This window comes from Mus musculus, chromosome 1 (genome assembly GCF_000001635.26).
Source record: "Mus musculus strain C57BL/6J chromosome 1, GRCm38.p6 C57BL/6J".
NCBI classification, from domain to species: Eukaryota; Metazoa; Chordata; class Mammalia; order Rodentia; family Muridae; genus Mus; species Mus musculus.
The window spans coordinates 87,531,397-87,550,532 of NC_000067.6; the positions used below are offsets into that span (position 1 = coordinate 87,531,397).

The 19,136-nt window shown below is 45.0% G+C and overlaps 1 protein-coding gene and 1 pseudogene across 1 annotated transcript in view; both read right to left on the reverse strand.

The window, feature by feature from the left end:
* Ngef (neuronal guanine nucleotide exchange factor) overlaps positions 1-19,136 on the reverse strand; it is a 97,042-nt gene that overhangs the window by 54,568 nt on the left and 23,338 nt on the right. Inside the window, exons 2-3 of the mRNA NM_001111314.1 lie at positions 14,401-14,735; positions 9,263-9,377 (exon numbers count right to left, since the gene is read on the reverse strand). Coding sequence (NP_001104784.1) covers positions 9,263-9,377; positions 14,401-14,662 — 377 coding nt within the window. The 5' untranslated portion in view covers positions 14,663-14,735. The remainder of the gene's footprint in view (positions 1-9,262; positions 9,378-14,400; positions 14,736-19,136) is intronic.
* Positions 12,224-13,320, reverse strand: Gm6153 (annotated as a pseudogene).

A 19,136-nucleotide genomic window follows, 5' to 3' on the forward strand; every position in this document is an offset into this window, starting at 1 on the left:
AGAGAAAGTAGCCAAGGAGGTAAAGGGATCTGCAACCCTATAGGTGGAACAACATTGTGAACTAACCAGTACCCCGGAGCTCTTGTCTCTAGCTGCATATGTATCAAAAGATGGCCTAGTCAGCCATCACTGCAAAGAGAGGCCCATTGGACACGCAAACTTTATATACCCCAGTACAGGGTAACGCCAGGGCCAAAAAGGGGGAGTGGGTGGGTAGGGGAGTGGGGGTGGGTGGGTATGGGGGACTTTTGGTATAGCATTGGAAATGTAAATGAGCTAAATACCTAATAAAAAATGGAAAAAAAAGATGTAGGATTGAATTCCCCATATCCCTGAAACCCACGAGGGCAATCGGGCCAGGACTGGAGAGAAGACTCCAGTTTTGGTTCTGCATTTGCTCCAAGGTACATGAGGTTTCCTTCATGTGTCTGTGTGGTCGTTAGCATTGATTGCCGTCTTGACAGAACCTACAATCACCTGGTAGACAACCCTCTGGTCATGTCCGTGAGGCATTATCTAGATTTGGTTACTTGGACTAGGAAGAGCCTCCCCTGTGGGCAGAACCATTCCTTAGGCTGAAGTCTTGGACTAAACAAACAAACCAACCTAGAAAGTGAGTTGAGCCCACACACTATGTCTACAACATGACTGCAGACACAGTATGAGCTGTCTCAAGCTCCTGCCGCCATGCTTTTCCCATGGACCGTATCCCCTCTACTGCGGCCGAAGGAAACAGCTCCTTAAGCTGCTTTTGTCTGGTACTTGGACACAGCAATAGGGAACGCCACTTTGCTCACATTGAGATCTTGTGTTTTCTATGACTGTTTGGAGGCTTTGCACTTGGAGCAGGATGCCTTGTTGAGCCCAGCACCTTTCTCACTGTTAAAGGGACAGATTTGTTACTGTGGCTTCTTAGCCCATCTCCGGGAGCCCTTAGCTGTCCTGAATCTCAATCTGTAGATCAGGCTGGCCTCAGACTCACAGAGATCCACCTGCCTTTGCCTCCTGAATGCTGGGATTAAAGGCAAGTGACACCACTGACCAGCCTGCTTTTGGCCTCTGAGTCGCTATGCAGTCTGGGACGACCTTGAGCTCTTGCTCCCTCTCCTGCCTCTGGAGTGCTGGGGTTACAGGGTTGCTCTAGCCCGCCCACTTTATGCAGTATTTACCATGGAGCTTCCGCCCAGCCTGTGTAAGTATTACTACATGGCAAAGGGGATGAGTGAGGCCATGGACTGTGCCTTCCAGGACTTTCCATTAGAGTTGTTGCAGTTCTCAGCCCCTGTCTGTTCCCCTACCACACCTGGCTGCAGGTACAGATGGCCAGAGAGACTCATTCACCTCTAGGGTCACACTTGAGAGAGGTACGTGACCTTTTAAAGCCCACATCTCTAAGGCCTTGTGGGGAAGGGCAAGCATGTCTCTTCAACATCAGGAAGAGGGGGGAAAAAGATTAGAAATTCTGCAAAGAAGACGCAGCTGTCAAAAGTATATGAAATTAGCATCTCAAGCTGTGGAATGTAAGTCACAGACTGTGTAAAAATAGACGTTCATAGGTGAAACCACCCTCCCTTCAGTCTCCACAGCTGAGGGTCTGGAATCTTCTGATGCTTTGCTGGAGGGTCACAGAAAGGGGCAGCCTGTGTGGGGAGCTCAGCTGCTTCCCATGTGGACACGGAGAAGGCTGGTTTGTATGTCCCTTGCTAAATAAATGGTCACTGTCACGTCAGTTGGCAGTAGAAATGTGAGCTATAAGGCATAGGCTAGCAAGTCCTTTGTGCTGGATATTTATGTCAACTTGATATAAGCTAAAGTCATCTAGAGGAGAGAACCTCAATTAAGAAACTGCCTCCATAAGATCTGGCTGTAGGCGAGACTGTAGGGCATTTTCTTAGTGATTTATGGGGAAGGGCCCAAGCTATTGTGGGTGGTGCCAACCCTGGGATGGTGGTTATGGGCTCCATGGGAAAGCAGACATTACGGAATCCATGACCTGGGCAGCTTCTCTGAAAAATTGCACCATTTGTTTTTCTTTTTTAAGTTTTGTTTTTTGTTTTCCAAATAAGCTTTAGAATGTGGCATGTAGCTTAGTGCCCTGAGCACCCACCAGTTCTAGTCCAGAATGACTAATAATCAAATAAACAACAATTTAAAAAGCTTTCAATATGAACCTAATTAAAAAAAAAAAACCTCAAACTTTTTACTATGGAGATGTTTCAATCACACTCAAGTAGACAGAGAACTATGAGGAACGTCTCAAACATGTACCCCAGGCCCCAACAGCCCTCCCTGCTCAAGGCCTGTGTTTTATCTCCGCTCCTCCCACTGCTCCCTCAGCCTGCATTATTTTGGAGCAAATGTTGGACATCATTTTGTCCCATCTGAAATATTCCAGGGTGTCTCTCCAAAAGATGCAAAGACTTACACATGGCTGGGAAAAAAAAATAACTGCCATATCATGAGAGAGTCCGAGGAAATAAACAACCATTTCTTAGCATCTTGAAATATTTGACCCGTGTCCAAAATTGCTTGTCTTTTAAAACTTGATACCCCACTCCTACTCCCTACAGTCTTCCTAGTCACCCACCTCTGGTCCACAGTGTACTGACTGGAAAAGGAATCTTTTTAAAAAAGTGGCTACATTGCTACAGTTAGTTACTACTACTTCTTAAGTCTCTGGGCTTGTTTACACTTTTGTTGTGTTTTATTTTAAGAAACTTTGTTACTGTAAGGCTCTCTTGTAGCAACAACTGGAGCAAGCACTGATGAACAAGCTGCCCCCAGAGTAACTGTTTGTGCCATTTGTGTGTTTCCATGGAAACAGTTTCCAATATGGAACCTGGTCCTTGTCCAGCTTCAGAACTTCAGACTCACAGTACCACACTGGAGTCTTTAGTGGTGCTAGAGAATTCATGGCAGTGGTTGTGTTTGAGATGGATCAGTAGATGTTAGTCACGGAACTTGACTCCACCTAGTCAAGTTACATAAGCAGTAAACCATGGCTGGGAGCTGGCAGGAACGAGGAGGAGAGGAGCCTTTGGTGGTGTAGCTGCCTGAATCTTGCATGGGGCACTCCGGCAATGTAGTTTTGTGAGTTGTTTGCCCATGCTGGGATAGGATTTTCTGTGATGTTCCTACCTGATGCTCTTGTGTTCTTGCAAATAACTCCTGACCCATGCTCCTGTAAGTAACCCCAGGAGACCCATTGGATCACCGCACTGGACCTGGCAGAATCATTGCTTTGATCTACCTTTGACCTCTGTTTCTACGGTTAATAGAAATACACTCGCTGGGAAAAGTCACACAACACCGATTCTAATAATGATGTGTTACAGTTAGCTCAGCAAATGAAGCACCATTCCAGTGTCTCTCTGTAAGGAGCAGTGTTCTGCCCTGACTGTGCTTCCTTCTGATCACCTCGCCCAGCATCACTGTAACTCAGTACATGGAATCGTGCTCCGTAATTGTCTGAGCTGCAGACAATTCTAGAACCTTGTGGGTAGGTACTGATCATAAAGCGATGCATGCCTCTTATCAGCAACCCTACCCCCAAGTTTTCAGAGACTAAAGGCCTGTGGTTCTTGCAGCCATTCTGAAGACCCTAGCCAACTAGTCCTCTAACCTGCAGCCAGCAGTCCCTGCTGTCCCTACCTCAATCTGTAGCTTTTTACTTCATGCATTTAGTATTCTTCATCCTTTAGTATTCTCTCGTGCGAGATCCAGACCCTAACAGATAACAATAGATACACCAAGGGTTGCCTGGTTCTCCCTGACTTTTTTGTTTCTTTCAAGATTTATTTCAATGCCTGTGTATTGGTGTGAATATATATATGTGGGTGTGTGTGTGTATTATATATATATAAGTATATTATATACATATAAGTTATAAATATATATCATACGTGTGTGGTTGGTTACCTGATGATGCAAGAACATCTCTTAACGACCAAGCCATCTCTTTAGCCCCTATCCTTGGGTCTTGTAGACCCAGGTCCTACTGATGACATGGGGATGGCCCATTAATCCTCTCCCCTGTTCCTTTACCTAACCAGCATAGAGGTAGATACCTGACCCAAAGGTGGACAACCAATTTCTCTCCCTTCGAAGGTCAAGGTGAAAGGTTAACTTGGCAAGGGCTGCCATTTAGGTTATGGGCAAATGGAGAAGAATTCCCAGTTGTACAAAGAGAATGAGGAGAACAGAGCAGTTCACAAGAGAAGCAAGAGGGAAGGGCCCCAGAGAAACTGACTGGGTGTTTCTGGTTCCTGATGCTGCTCCAGTTCCTGTGAAGATAGGCTTCGTTTCTTAGACTTAGATTCTTTGGGATTTTTCTATAATTAATTGTTGAGTGAGTCTGAATAGGTTTCTGATTTGTGGCAGGGAATGAACAAAGATGTCTATCAGAGCTATATCGATTCAACATTATTGCTGTTGAGGATTTACTTGACTGTGCTATATGTCAGGAGAAACAAGAGCTTCAAAGAGTCCCGAAAAACAAGAGAAAGGAGACAGAGGGTAAGATTCAGAGCATAGAAAACCCAAAGTGACTGTACCGGCTGGCTCTGTGTCAACTTGACACAAGCTAGAGTCATTAAGAGAAAGAGCCTCTGTTGAGGAAATCCCTCCATGAGATCCAGCTGTAGGGCAAATTCTCAACTATCGATCAATTGATCAATTGATCAGTCGGTAGGTAGGGGAGGACCCAGACCATTGTGAGTGGAGCCATCCCTGGGCTGGTGGCTCTGGGTTCTATAGGAAAGCAGACTGAGCAAGCCAGGGGAAGCAAGCCAGTAAGTAGCACCACTCCATGGCCTCTGCATCAGCTCCTGCCTCCAGGTTCCTGCCCCATCTTCCTTTGGTGATGACAGCCATGTGGAAATATAGGCTAAACAGACCCTCTCCTCTCCAACTTGCTTTTAGGTCATGGTGTTTTGTCACAGCAATAGCAACCCTAACTAAGACAGTGACATAAAAAAAAATAGAATAAGCAAATTTGTCACTATCATGGAATACCAGGTGAACGTGTAAGAGTTCACCACTTCTCCCCAACTGACAAGATAACTATCTTTGTGCACTACCAATGTGTTTTGTTCATCAATAAATACTTTAAAAGCAGACATAGAAAAAACTAGTGTGTAAAATAAGATTTTTTTAAAAGCAAGAAATTTAATTAAAATATGTATAAATCCAGGCTGGGGAGATGGCTCCGGGATAAAACACCTTCCAGGAAAGCTCCAGGACCTGAGTTGAGGTCCCTAGAGTCCATGTAAAGCTAGACACAGTTGTGCACATCTGTGATCCCAGTGTTTCCATGGAGAGGTGGGAGGCAGAGACAGGAGAATCCTTGCAAGCTTGCTGTAAGCCATCACTGTAAGCCAGTGAGCAGGCCAACTAGCACAGCTTACATAGAAAAAGAGACTCTGCTCTAACACGGTAGAAAGTGAGGACACCCCAGGTGATCTTCTGATCACCACAGGAACACCGTAGTACACACACCTATAGTCACACACATGAACACACATAAACTCCAGAACACACATGCATATATGAATAACACATACGAGAATTAAAAATCTGTATAAAACGCATCCTAGACCTACACATCATCACTGGCTTAGTTTTTAAAGCATCTGAACAGAGGGGATGCAGCCAACTAAATAAGTTGGGATTTATTCATGGACTGAACAATTGAAGCAGCCAAGGATCCCCAGATTCATCTGTAAGGGTAAAGCAATTTCAACCGCATATTTTTGAGAGTAGCAATTGACATCCTGATTCTAAAATTTATATGGGAACACAAAACTTAAAATAGTCAGGCCTGTCTTTAAAAAGAATGATGTAGGAGGGCTCACACTACTAGATTTTAAGCACAAAGCTACAGAATTGAAGACAGTGTGGTTCTGGCACAAGGTAGTCAACAAGACCAATGAGAAGTCTAGAGATAAACCCACCCATATGCACATAGTGTGGAGCTTTTTTAAAAAAAAATCAACAAATTGGCCACAGTGGCTCATGCTTGCAACCCCAGCATTGAGGAGACTGAAGCAGGAATGTCATGAATTCAAGGTCAAGCTAGACTATGTAGTGAATTCAAGGCCAGCATGGTTACATAGTGAGACCAATGTTTCAAAAAAAAAAAAAAAGTGAAAGAAAGAAAAAAAGAAAAGAAAAGAAAGGAAGATAAATAAATAAATAAATAAACAAATAAATAAATAAATAAAAGACAAGGCACAGATATTACTCACTGACAGGAGCTGAAGGCCGTTCATATAAATGGCGCTAAGGCAGCTGGGTGGCCATATGGACTGAGAGACAGAGAGGCAGAACTTGAGGTATGAATGTCTATGGAAGTTAGGTATTTGATGAGTAGCAAACACAACAGTGAGCCTTAAGAGAACACCATTGATAAGTTAATGTCAGCAAAATTAAAAATCTATGCTCACTAGAATGCAGGAAATTATGATACATGGGTAGAAATATTTGCAGTGTACATCTTGGGACAGGAACGTTCTGATTTATTTTGGATTTTTTGAGCCAGGTCTTGCTCTGTAGCCCAGACTGTCTTGGACCTCGCCATGTAGGCTTAAGTGGCCCTGAATCCACCCTGATCCTCTTGTCTCTGTGTCCTGAGTCCTGGAATTACAGACACGAGCACCATGCTTGGCTTGGCCATGGTTTTTGGGTTTGTTTTTGTTGTTGTTGTTGTTGTTGTTGTTTTGGGTTGTTTTTTTTTGACATATAAAGAACTACAAATGTAAAAATAAATACACAAGCAATGGGCAAATGACCTGAATGGCCACCACCCAATAGAAAGTCAGTGGAGAACCAGGAAATGCATGGAAATGACACTCAACCTCATAGTCAGCACAGAGATACAAATTAGAGCGGTGCCGAGAAACCGAGATGCTTTAGAGTGAAAGCCAGTGCGTAGAGGGAGAGAATCGGATTTGGCATGGAACAACTCCTTTCCCAACGGCCTTTGCAAAAGGTCGTTGCAATGTGGTTTTAGCCAATGAGATGCAAGTAGTGTCAGCTGGTCAGCCTCCAAGGAATCCACTTAGACAGAGAGTTAACATCAACCACTCATCCCTCCCGTTTTCCCTCCTGAACTGTAGCTGTGATGTCATGGAGCTCTGGCAGTCATCTTAAAAGATGACAGAGTGGGATGCTAGAAAGAACCTCGGTCCCTGAAGGCACGAAGGAACTTCTGACATGATCTTCAGGCTGCTTTTACATAGGAACCACATAGGTACCCACTGTGAAAAAGGAACTGTGATTAAGAAAACCTGCCCATGAGATCTGACTGCAGGCAAGCCTGCAGGGCATTAGTCAGTGATCAATGAGGGAGGACACAGCCTGTTGTGAATGGTGCCCGTCCCTGGGCTGGTGGTCCTGAGTTCTGTAAGAAATCAGGGTGAGCAAGCCGGTAAACAGCATCCCTCCATGGCCTCTGATCAGCTCCTGCTTCCAGGTTCCTGCCCTGCTTGAGTTCCTGTCCTGACTTCCTTTGATGATGAAGAGTGATCTGGAACCATAAGCTGGATAAACCCTTTCCTCCCCAACTTGCTTTTGGTCATGGTGTTTCATCACACCAATAGAAACTCTGCCTAAGACAAGTAGCAAAATTAAATTCTAACTGATAGGCGAAAACACTGAAGTCCCATTACACTACAGCACACAGTATAGCTGGCTGTTCCATCCATGTGTAGAAAACTATTTAGAACACAGGGGTTTGTGATAAATGAATAGACAAGAAAAGATCAAATAGGAAGATCTGTCTTATGGAGGGAAAACAAGCATAAAGTGCACAGGAAAAAGAGCCACCACATGTGCACATGTGCACATGTGCAATTTATTAAAATCTCTCTAGGGTAGTGGCACCATAACTTCCTTTTCCACTCCTCGGTGAATATTACATCTCCAAATTCCTATATTGTGGGAGAATAGATAGTTTTTACAAAAGGAAATTGTGGCTTGAAAAAACACAAGCCATTAAGTCACTGTTAGACAAGTAAGACAAGCAGCTGTAAGCATAGCTCGGGCTACCGTGTTCATCTAGCACCCAGCAGCCCTGGGTTTGTTCCCCAGCACCAGATGTGGTGGTGCACATCTGGAATCTCAGCACTAGAGAGATGGAGACAGGAGGATCCAGAGTTCCCGGTCAAGGTTCAGCAGGTAAAAGCTGTAAGTGTGACTTTTACTCTCCTGATGTAATTGTCGTCTCCAAGGCTTAGTCTCAGTCGGCCTCAGTCTGCTAACCTAGGCCTAGTCCTGGAAGCTGTAGCCTCCGTACCATCTAATCTAGGCCTAGAGTGTTTTCAGCCTGAGACTTGCTGCTGAATAAGATTACCCTTTCTTGTTCTTTCTGAGCTCTGGCTGGCTGGTTCAGCTCAGCTCTTCTGGCTCAAACTTTTCACCAAGCTGATTGATTTCATCTGGCTTCTCTTGGCCTATCCTGAATTGCTCTGCTTGGCCTCAAACTAACTCTAGCAATCTGTTCTAACCATCTGGCTCCTTCTCATTCTCTGGCTCGTTCTGTCTTCACCTGTGTCTCACTTGTTCTCTTTTCAACCTGTTTCTGTATAACTTTCCTGGTAATACTGCCTGCCTGCTTCTCTCTGCACTGCTCTCTTAATTAGCTTCCCTTTCGTCTCTCTTCTCGTAAGAGTTGGGCAGGTCCTATTCTGTCAAATCTCTCTCTGATTTGTCACTCTGTCTGTCATTCAGTTAGATATCAATTTCAAACATGGGTGCTTCCTTCTACAAATTAACTGTACCTTCTTTGTTTGGGATTAAAGGTGTGATGTACTAAGGGCTCAGTGTTCCAGCCAGAGGGATTAAAGGTGTGATGTACTAAGGGTCAGTGTTCCAGCCAGAGGGATTAAAGGTGTGTACTAAGTAAGGGCTGAGCCATACCACAACTAGAAATACGTTTTTCCAGTAAATAACACAATCTCAGAGTTCACAGTGTGATCAAATATCTTGCAACCAAAAGTGCTTGCTTGCCTTGTAAGTAAGACAAACTTCTGAGAATTGCTTACACCCAAGCCGATGCATGGATGGGCATGCGCGCGCACAGCCCCCCCCCCCCGCCCCCAACCTCACCTCTGGCTTATAGTGATTTCTGAGACCAGCCTGGAATATATGAGACCCTGCCTCAAATCAAAACAAAATGACTAAATGACAAGTGACATCCTGTATCTCTGAGAAGATTTGGTGGTACAGATGACTACCGTGCCTTTCAGTCCCAAACATGGCTTACCTGGCTTCCTGCGCTCCTGTGTCCCTCTGGGCTGGTGTTCTCCAGGGAGGCAATCTCCCCTGGGGCAGATTGAAGGCCGACCGTTCATTTACAGATTTCCCCATTTTTGGCAAATCTGTGGCATTTAAAAAAATGGAGCAAGTTAGAAAATATGCAACTCCCCCTTTCAGGCAAATCTATGACTGACAGTTCTGTTATCTTGAAAAGAAGGTAGAGTGGGGGTGACTCCGCTTCTCACTTCCCAAAGAGATATTTGCTATGCCTTGTGCTGTATTTGATGACCTGGGATGTCACTGCAATGGAGCTGATAACTATGATACCAGCAACTTCATATACATACACAAACACAGAGGGGGGAAGGGAGGAAAGGGGGAAGGAGGTATTGAAAATATAATAGCAAGCTCACATGCAAGCCTGGCTAATGTTTACTGGCTCTCAAAGCTTCCAATGTGAGCTCACTTCTGGACAAACTCGTCTTTAGCTTGTCAAACTCTTCACACCTAATCTCAACCTCTGAGTCCTAATCCATGGGTCCTAATCCACCAGAACTAGAATGTCGCATCACCCCAGTGGGCAAGTGAGGCAGATGCTGCTGTGAGGTTCGCAAGGGGCACGTGTTGAAATGAAATGAAATGAGGGGGAAAGTCCTGTGCCTTCGAGTCCAATTTGCACGTGGTGAACCCAGAATGTGTGCTGTCTTTTGTCCTTAGGACACAGATCAGAGAAGCCTGGTGGCCAAGGCTACGTTATCTGCTCCTAGTCCCCTCCCTAACCTGTGCAGTGAAGCAGACACGGGGCTCCCTATGGGCGCTGGGGTCAGGGAACCTCAGGTGGCTATGGATAGTTGACTCCAGAGAGTAGTGAAGAATCAGATTAACCATTACCTATATATAATGAAGCTGATTTATCTATGAACTGAGCACCAGTGGCAGTGTTGGTGACAGGGAAGGTTGTGGCCCTGCTCTCATTCTCCATTTTGTACCCCCAGATTTGCTTCAGGGAAGCTACAAACGCTCTTCTGATTCACTTGTTTCCCTCTCCACCCTCATCTCGAACACAGCCCCGGTGCCACACTCAGGATTTGGATGGGATGTTCCCAGAGTCTCATATGTTAAAACCTTTATCTCCAGCTGGTGGCGCTATTGGGAGCTGATGGACGCAGATGGAGGTGGGGCCTGGGGAAGAAGCCAGTCATTGGGCAATCTCCTCAGGATCTAGCTTATCTTTTCTTAGACCCTCCCTCTCTCCCTCTCCCTCAAACACCCTCTTCTTCACTCTCCTTCACCGGACTTTTTCACCACCATCTAAATACCCAGCCTCATCTCTGACCAAAACAGTGGATCCCGATGATCCTGGACTGAACCTTCTTGCAGCTATGAGCCCAAACACACTTTTCTTCCTTCCAGTTGATCTATCTTGAGTGTTTTATCACAATGTAGAGCAGATGAATGTACCTACCTTTTCTCCCACCACAGAAAGACCCCTGTGGCCCCAGATCTGGCAGCTACGTGTATTTTTCTGTGTCGCGCTCCCCTGCTCTGTCCAATAGGGCAGCCACTTTCCACACGAAGCCCTCGCATACTTAAGATATGGGCGGTGTGGTGGTAGAAATGCATTTTCCATTTCATTCAGCTTAATTTAAACCCAAACGTGCAAACAGAGCCGCGGTTCGATGATTGGGAAACTTCTAAGAATATTTGGAACAATTTGGGTATGTAAATTTGCTTTTTTGACTGTACATTTTATGAGATCTAAATCCAGATCGAGTATTTATTTCCAGTGATGATTTGGCAAGTTAACACAAAGGGCTGCGCTATAAAACACTCAACAAGTTTCAAAGACAGTGTACGCAAAGGACCTAAAGCAGCTCACTGCTTAAGTTACTTTTTAAAGACAGGTCTCACTGCGTAGTCAGGCTTGTCTCAAAAGCTCAGTCCTCCTGCCTAGTCCAGGATTACAGACATGTGAATGAATACACTCATTCTGTAGTCCATATACATATATATTATATGTGTGTGAATATATATATATATATATATATATACATACATACATACATACATACATACATACATATACTGTATCATTGATGAATGTTACACTAATTAACTGTAGGTATATGTAGGTATAGGTATAATATTATATTTTAGAAGTGTTATTACATTTAAAAAGACACACTACTACAATAAACTATTCATTTCTTTGCCATTAAAAGTCTTTTAGATTTATTTTATTTTTTTAACTTTTGAGATCCTTTTCATTTGAAGGTAATCTTAATGCTATTAAATTCACAAATATGCTATTTTTTATTTCCCAATTCTAATTATCTAAAACACACATTGCAAACATACAAATATCTATTCTCTCCACATGTCAGTGCCCATTCATCATTGTTTTGGAAATGGGGAGAATAGATTCCCCTTAAACTGCAAGACAGTAGGTGTTTCTTTACAGTTAACTTTAGCAAAATTCATACATAGTAGTGATTAACAACGATCTTTACTTGTTAACTCACAAGGAAACACCTTCGAAACTGCATTTTGTTAAAGTTTCTGTACTAAAATGTAGAAAAACTGAACTACACAAATATTGAAAAGTTAAAAATTCCTTAATTTTTTATTCCTGGTACCACTACTGCAATTTACAGGGCAATATACCTGATGTAATGAAAAGAAAAAGAAAAAGACAAAGCTACAACAGATAAAAGACCTCAGGAATGTACAACTAATTGACACTACATTGCATTAATCAATAGCTGCACTTTTTGCAAACTGTGGCTATGACAGTCCTGAACAAGAAGGGTTTCCTGTTTAAGCCGCAGTGACTTTTTTTGACTATGGATCATTGTTCCTTCTGTGGCAGATTTTTACAGTTCTTCTAATGCATTTGGGACGACTGTCTCAAAGTAACCTGCAGCTTTCCTGACAACTCCTTGCTCTCTCTCCTGCTAAGAACTGTAGCCGTTTCTGTTTTATTTTAAAACTTTCTGCTACCATATCCACCACTTCTGCCTCCAGATCTATAGCCACCACCATAGGGACTGCCTGAGTTTCTTCCACCAAAACTGCCCCCCTTCATGGATCCATAATTTGATTGTTGCTGTCCACTATAATTTCCAAAGTCATTATAGTTTCCACCACCACCATAGTTACCTCCACCAAAATTTCCTCCTTCATTCTAACCATCATAGCCTCCTCCACCACCACCATATCCACCACCCTAGTTTCCATATCCTGGACCACCACCTCCATATCCTCCTCTACTACTGTGACCAGGACCACCACCATAGTTGCCACCATCACCTCCAAATCCATTATATCCACCATCACCACCTCCATAACTACCTCTGCTGCCACCACCTCCACCACCATAGCCACCTCTTCCACCAAAGTTTCCTCCACGACCAAAGTTTGCTCCACCACCTCCAAAGTTTCCTCCACGACCCATAAAGCTTCCAGATCCACCTCCACGACCTCTCTGGGATCCAGCAGACTGCATCTCTTGTTTAGAAAGGGCCTTTTTCACTTCACAATTATGCCTATTAATAGTGTGGTATTTCTGAACAAAAATTTTATCAACTGTATCATGATCATCAAAAGTTACAAAAGCAAATCCTCTCTTTTTCCCACTCTGCCTATCTTCCATAACCTCTATGGTTTCAATCTTGCCATACTTTTCAAAGTAGTCTCTCAGGTTATATTCTTTTGTATCTTCTTTAATATCACCAACAAAAAATTTTCTTCACCGTTAAATGGGCCCCAGGCTTTACAGAATCCTCTCTAGAAACAGCTCTCTTTGGTTCCACCACACATCCATCAACCTTGTGTGGCCGAGCACACAGTGCAGCAGCCACCTCTTCAACACAAAACCAAAGCCTCTGGAACGTTTTGTTTGGGGATCTCTCATTACCACACAGTCTGTAAGTGTGCCCCATTTCTCAAAATGTTCTCTTAAGCTATCATCTGGTTTCAAAGCTCAGACCACCAATAAACAGCTTCCTCGGCTGCTCTGGTTCCTTTGGATCATGGCCCTCCATTTTGAGACCGGACTCGCCTCTTTCAAACTCGAGTTCAATATGGGACAGAGAGGAAGAACGATTTATTTTATCACTGATAAATGTTATACTGATTATTAACTGTAAGTATAGGTATAGTATTTTGGAAGTGTTATTATATTTAATAAGATACACTACTACAATAAACTATTTACTTCTTTGCCATTAAAAGTCTTTTGGATTTATTTATTTCATTTTATTTGTATGGGTATTTGGCTTGCATGTATGCATGCACACTGCACGGGTGCCTGGTGCCCACAAGGGTCAGAAAAGGGTGTCATGTTTCAATGTTTCATGGATCTGGAGTTATGGATGGTTGTAACCTACCATGTAGATGCAGGGAACTGAACCCTGGTAGTCTGCAAGAGCAACAAGTGCTCTTACCACTGAGCCATCTCTCCAGTCCCTCCCTCCTTGTACTTTTAAAAATATGACCACTGGAAGATATAAAATGACGTATTGATAGATATATGTTATATTTTCTTTGGGCTGCTCAGTTCTCATGTGTATGCATGTGCTTGTGTGTGTGCACATCTGTATATTTTAATGTTATGTGTATTGGGAGTAGTTTGGCTTCAGGCTGCAAAGTGCCCAGTACAGAGTTTAATGAATATTTTTGAATAGTCACCAAAGCCTCTGGTCCCAAAGCTGAGTTGTACCTCTAACACACTAGGGATAGCACACTTTCTGAGGATAGTTGTCATGCTTAAGCTTTGGGAAGCCATCCCACATTCACAGGAACAGAATAGAAAATATTTGTGTGCCCAAATGACCCAGAATATATAGAAAGACAGTGCCAATTTCTTACTAGAATATATATGTGTATATATATATATGTATATTCTAGGAATATACATATATATATATGAATAACTTGATCGGGTTTCTTCAGGAGAGGTCTGTCTTGTATGACACTGAGGTGACACTTTCTCAGAAGAGGATGTGTTGTCACACTTTGGGAAGGTGACTACTTTAGATCCTTGCTGGATCCATCCCTGACCATTTCCAATGCTCTTTGTTCCTCTTTTGTTTAATGAGACTCTGAGCATCAAGAACTCACATGACAGGCGTCCCTGCTACTGACCTGCTTGGTCACTGGCTCTCCGCTCAGACGTGCTCCTGGCCTTGTGCCTGTGTCTCACAGCACGATTGAAGAGGGAATGCCTCTGGATTGGGATGAGGCGGCGGGGTTCTTCGTTTTGAGTTTCCTCGCCAGTCTCAGGTGCCTCCCTGTTCTCCGGAGGTAACGCAGGCCTCATCTCAGCTGGGCCATGATTGCTTTTCCGTGAGCTGCTCTCTGATTTCCTCTGAGGTTTCCCCCAGTCTTCAGAGTTTTTGGTCTCCATGGCAATGGACTTAATGGTTTCTCAACAGGACTGCTGGGGTCAGCAACCTCTCTGACTTCATCAGTTTTCAGTGCTTTAGAATAGACAGAGAACAGTTATCAATTAGAGTCGTTGGGCTAAGCGGTCCATTCAGAGCATAGATAGAATCCTTTTCCACTCAGGTTTGATGAGATTTGGGATAATCTGCACACCCCAGCAATTGCATCCTCACCAATAAGAATCACGGTGCAAACTGCTCATTTGGAAGCAGTCATGTATCATTGTGTAACGGAGGCTTGCTTGTCCCATTCATAGGCAGAGCTTTAAGGAGAACGCTTAAAGAGGTTTGTGTAACCAACTTGCAAGTAAATATTTCCTGAATAACTCTAGACACCACAGAGAGCACCAGAAAGCAAGTGAACTGTGGGAGAGCAGAGGGAGGGGACAGTCGGGCAGATGCAGGAAGGCAGCCGTAGGGCTAGGGGAAGTGCTGGCATTACGATGTCTCACAAGAGTCCCTTTATGTCTGAGCAAAGCAAGGACAGAGCCCTTCCTTTCATCATGTGGTGGCCAAGTCCAGCTGGCCTACTGGCCTCTCTATAAGAAGCTTCATCCCATGGGCTGGAGTCAAATAGGGCAACTGTCTAACATATCATTCGAACTAAGACACTTGTAACAGGAAAAGGGAGATTCAGTAGAGTGACTCAGGACTATAGTGTTAAAGCTAGCTCCCTCCAGATGTGGACCTCCTTCCAGGATGGGGATCCGAGGTACTGAGGGACCTGAGGGCATCTTTTGAGAATGGGTACCACACTGGTGGGGCAATGTCCTGGGTGGCAAAGCCATGGAGACTTTATGGGTACCAAAGTCATGCACAGAAGCTGTGTATGCAGGAGCTGTTTGCTGGGTCATGAGTCAGAGCTGCCGTTGCATTCTGTGTGGGTCAGAGACTCAGGAACACTTAAGCAATCTCACACCTTGTTCTATAAAACAGGGACAGTAGGAACCGTACACAGGACCCGCCCACACAGTTTCTTACCCAGTCGCTCTCTCTAGCCCAACTGCACACCTTATGCTTGGGACAGCAACTGAGTCAGGGGTTCCCTGGAGATAGAGAATGGGTTTGTCCAAGGCAAGGTTCGAAGCCTGGAGCCCATACACTGGAGTCACATGCAGAGGGACAGCACATTCTCCCCTACCTGCCTGCAGGTATGCTTGCATTCCGTGAACAGTCATGTCTACATATAGCCAAGCAGATGCAAGCTGCATGGGGGGCTTAAGAGGCAGGGGCTCGCTGAGGAAGGGCCTACCTCAGAGCAACACGGCCAGGCATTAGAAGGCCACCTGCGGGGGGCCAGGGGACCAGGGGCTGCCCCTTCCACTGTGGTTACCATTTCATTTTTGCTTGTTTTGTTTTGTTTTCAATATAGGGTCTCACTATGTATGTGGCTGGCCTGGAACTTGTGATGTAAACCAAGCTGTCCTTGAACTCACAGACATCTGCCTTCCTCTACCCCTCAAGTGCTGGGGTTAAAGATGGGCACCACTATGCTTGGCTTAGATTATTTTTACATCTATCTATCTATCTATCTATCTATCTATCTATCTATCTATCTATCTATTTTTGAGATAGGTCTCTTTCTACATAGTCCTGACTACCCTAGAACCCATCATTTCTTGACCCAGGAAAATACGGTGAGGTCCCCATCTAGCAAAGTGTAATGCGGCTACCTCAGGTGTCCAGAGAAGGTTGTTGCAGTGGCTAAAAGACCACACTGAGGTCAGACCATTCATGTCCCATCACTTAGAGGAGTTCCCAGAAGGGATGACACTTTTCAACGTGTTGAGGAACCCCCATCCTAGCAATGCCAAGGGATGATTCCCGTAGCATCAAGTTCAGCCTGGGTCAACAAAGGCTGTGACTGTAGTAAAAAGCTAAAGTGTTCCTGAGCCACGGACAAGAACTAGAGTGAGTGAGTAAAGCATCTGTCTGAGCCAGATGAGCAGGGGACCCTGCCGAGGTTCTGTAGTGGAGACTAAGCGCTCAGGTTGCAGGGACAGGGGGACAGGAATCAGTGAATCCGGAGCAACTGGGCCTCTCTGTCCTCTGGGAGCAGAAATGGAGGGCTGAGATGAAAACTATAGCTAAATAGAAAAGCAGGGACTTGGTGGATCCGAGCTTTCCTCAGGAGGAGCAGCTGCATGGGGACATGTGAGGATTCAGTGGTACCCACCTATCCTGACATCTCTCTTCTCCTCCAGCCTGCACTGCCTCTCCTCCCACCCCAGCTCCTCCGCTGAGGCTGTGTGCTCCGTTCAAAGCTGGATCTGAGCCAAGCAGAAGGGAATCCCCAGGAGAGGTGTGTCTAGGTGTGTGTGGTACAGCATGGAAGCCATTCTGAATTTTGTAGGTCCTTGAAGTGACTGATCCAGCAGATATCAGGATCTGAAGTCTAGTGGCACAGTAACCATGTTAAGGTGCGGCATGGTGTGGCAGGTGGATACCTCGGCCAGGGTCTGGGAGAGGAAGGAATCTGGGATGAGGACTCATGGGGGAAAACACAGCCAGAGCTCTGATGCTGGTGGCCAGGGTGACAGGATGGTGAGGCCTGTCAGAGATGTGGGTAGGGCCAGTTTTGGGTTAGACCATGTGGGTTTCAGGGTGTCAGGTTAAGGAGAGCCCATAGCAGGACTGACAACCTAGCTGTCATCTTTCTCCTCTGATCGGGCAAGATCCTGAAGCCCTAACATGGGCATTTTAACTTCAAGGTCATTATTCTTACAATTGTATCAGTTTGATTTTTGTCGCTATGACAAAATAACAGAGATCAAGCCCTTATACGAGCTGGGTGTGGTGGTGCACACATTTTAATTCCAGCACCTGAGAGGCAGGCAGGTTTTTTGTGAGTTCAAGGCTAGAATGGTTTATATGGTAAGTTAGGTTCCAGATGAGCCAGGGATACACATAATGAGACCCTATCTTAAAAAAGGATCTCTTTGATTCATAATCCTACAGATCTGAACCCATAGTGCGTTAGCTGTGCAATGAATCAGCACATTGTGGCATGAGCACTTGGGAAGGAAATTGCTCACCTCATGGAAGGTGGAGGGAAAAGCCCAGAAGGGGCCTGGACCCCAACATTCCCTTTAAAGGCGTGTTTTCAATGACCTAACTTCCTCCCCAGGCTGCCTGCCTCATCTCACATTGGTTCTTCCAGGGATATCTGCAGGTTGGGTACCTGACTGCACTTACTTAGTCCCTAGCAATTGTCACCACATGATAGTAACATCAGGGCTATGGCCGATCTCAGCTGTCAGCTTGCCAGGCTCACAGGGGAGACAGACCTCTGGGTGTCTGTGAGGGGTTATCTAGATCAGATTAGTGTTAGTCTCACCCTAAATAGAGGCAACAACATCATGGGCTGAGTAAAAAGGAGAAACCGAGCTACGCGCCAGCATTCATTGCTTCCTGCTTCCTGACTGTGGATGCCATGTGACCATCCAGCTGCCTCACGCTCACGTCTGCTGTCGTGACTTCTCTTCCTCCCTTAAGTTCCAGGTATTTTGTCACAGAGAGAAGTGGCTTATATGTCATTTAAAGCTGCATTTTTACAAATTGAAACTAGATTTACATAGAGTAAAAGTAGACTGTGTTTAGACTGTATTTTATGAGTTGACCAATATGCACAGTTCGTGGGATACCCCATCAGCACACAGTTCCTTTTCCCAGTGAGCTCCCTTGCATCCCATCAGAGCCCCTGGTAATCATGGTGAAGGTTCCCTCCTGGGTATCTTTCCCTGACAGCCATGGAGGTAAAGCTAGGTGATGATGAATGACCTCTTTGTCCTGTTGGTCCATATTTTCAAATCTGTCCACCATTGTCTGGTCACTGCTGGTCACCAGTATTCACTGCATGCTGTTACAGACATGTGGACCCCCTCAGAACTTCATGCCAGGACCTGGGTTCAAATCTCCACATCCAGCTGCCTTAACATTGGCCAAGTCAAGTTTCAGTTTCTTGTCTAGGAGACTGTGTCTGTTAGGGTTGGGTGTGGGTAGATGGAGATGGGTGGGGGTGGGGGTAGATGGAGATGGGTGGGGGTGGGGGTAGATGGAGATGGGTGGGGGTGGGGGTGAGTCTTATGCTCTACAGCATCTTCTGGCTAAAGTTCTGTGATCTAGGGAAGCTGAGGATGCCACAAGGACCAGAGGTAGATCAAAAGCTATTCCAGCCAGTTCCTCTAAGAGATGGGAGCTAAGCCAGGCGTGGTGGTGCACACCTTTAATCTCAGCACTCAGGAGGCAGAGGCAGGTGGATTTTTGGATTTCCAGCCTGGTCTATAAAGTGAGTTCCAGGACAGCCAAGGTTATACAGAGAAACTCTGTTTCGAAAAACCGAGAGAGAGAGAGAGAGAGAGAGAGAGAGAGAGAGAGAGAGAGAGAGAGGAGCTGTGAACCCTGAGAAAATATATTTCCAGATCCCACCATCTTTGG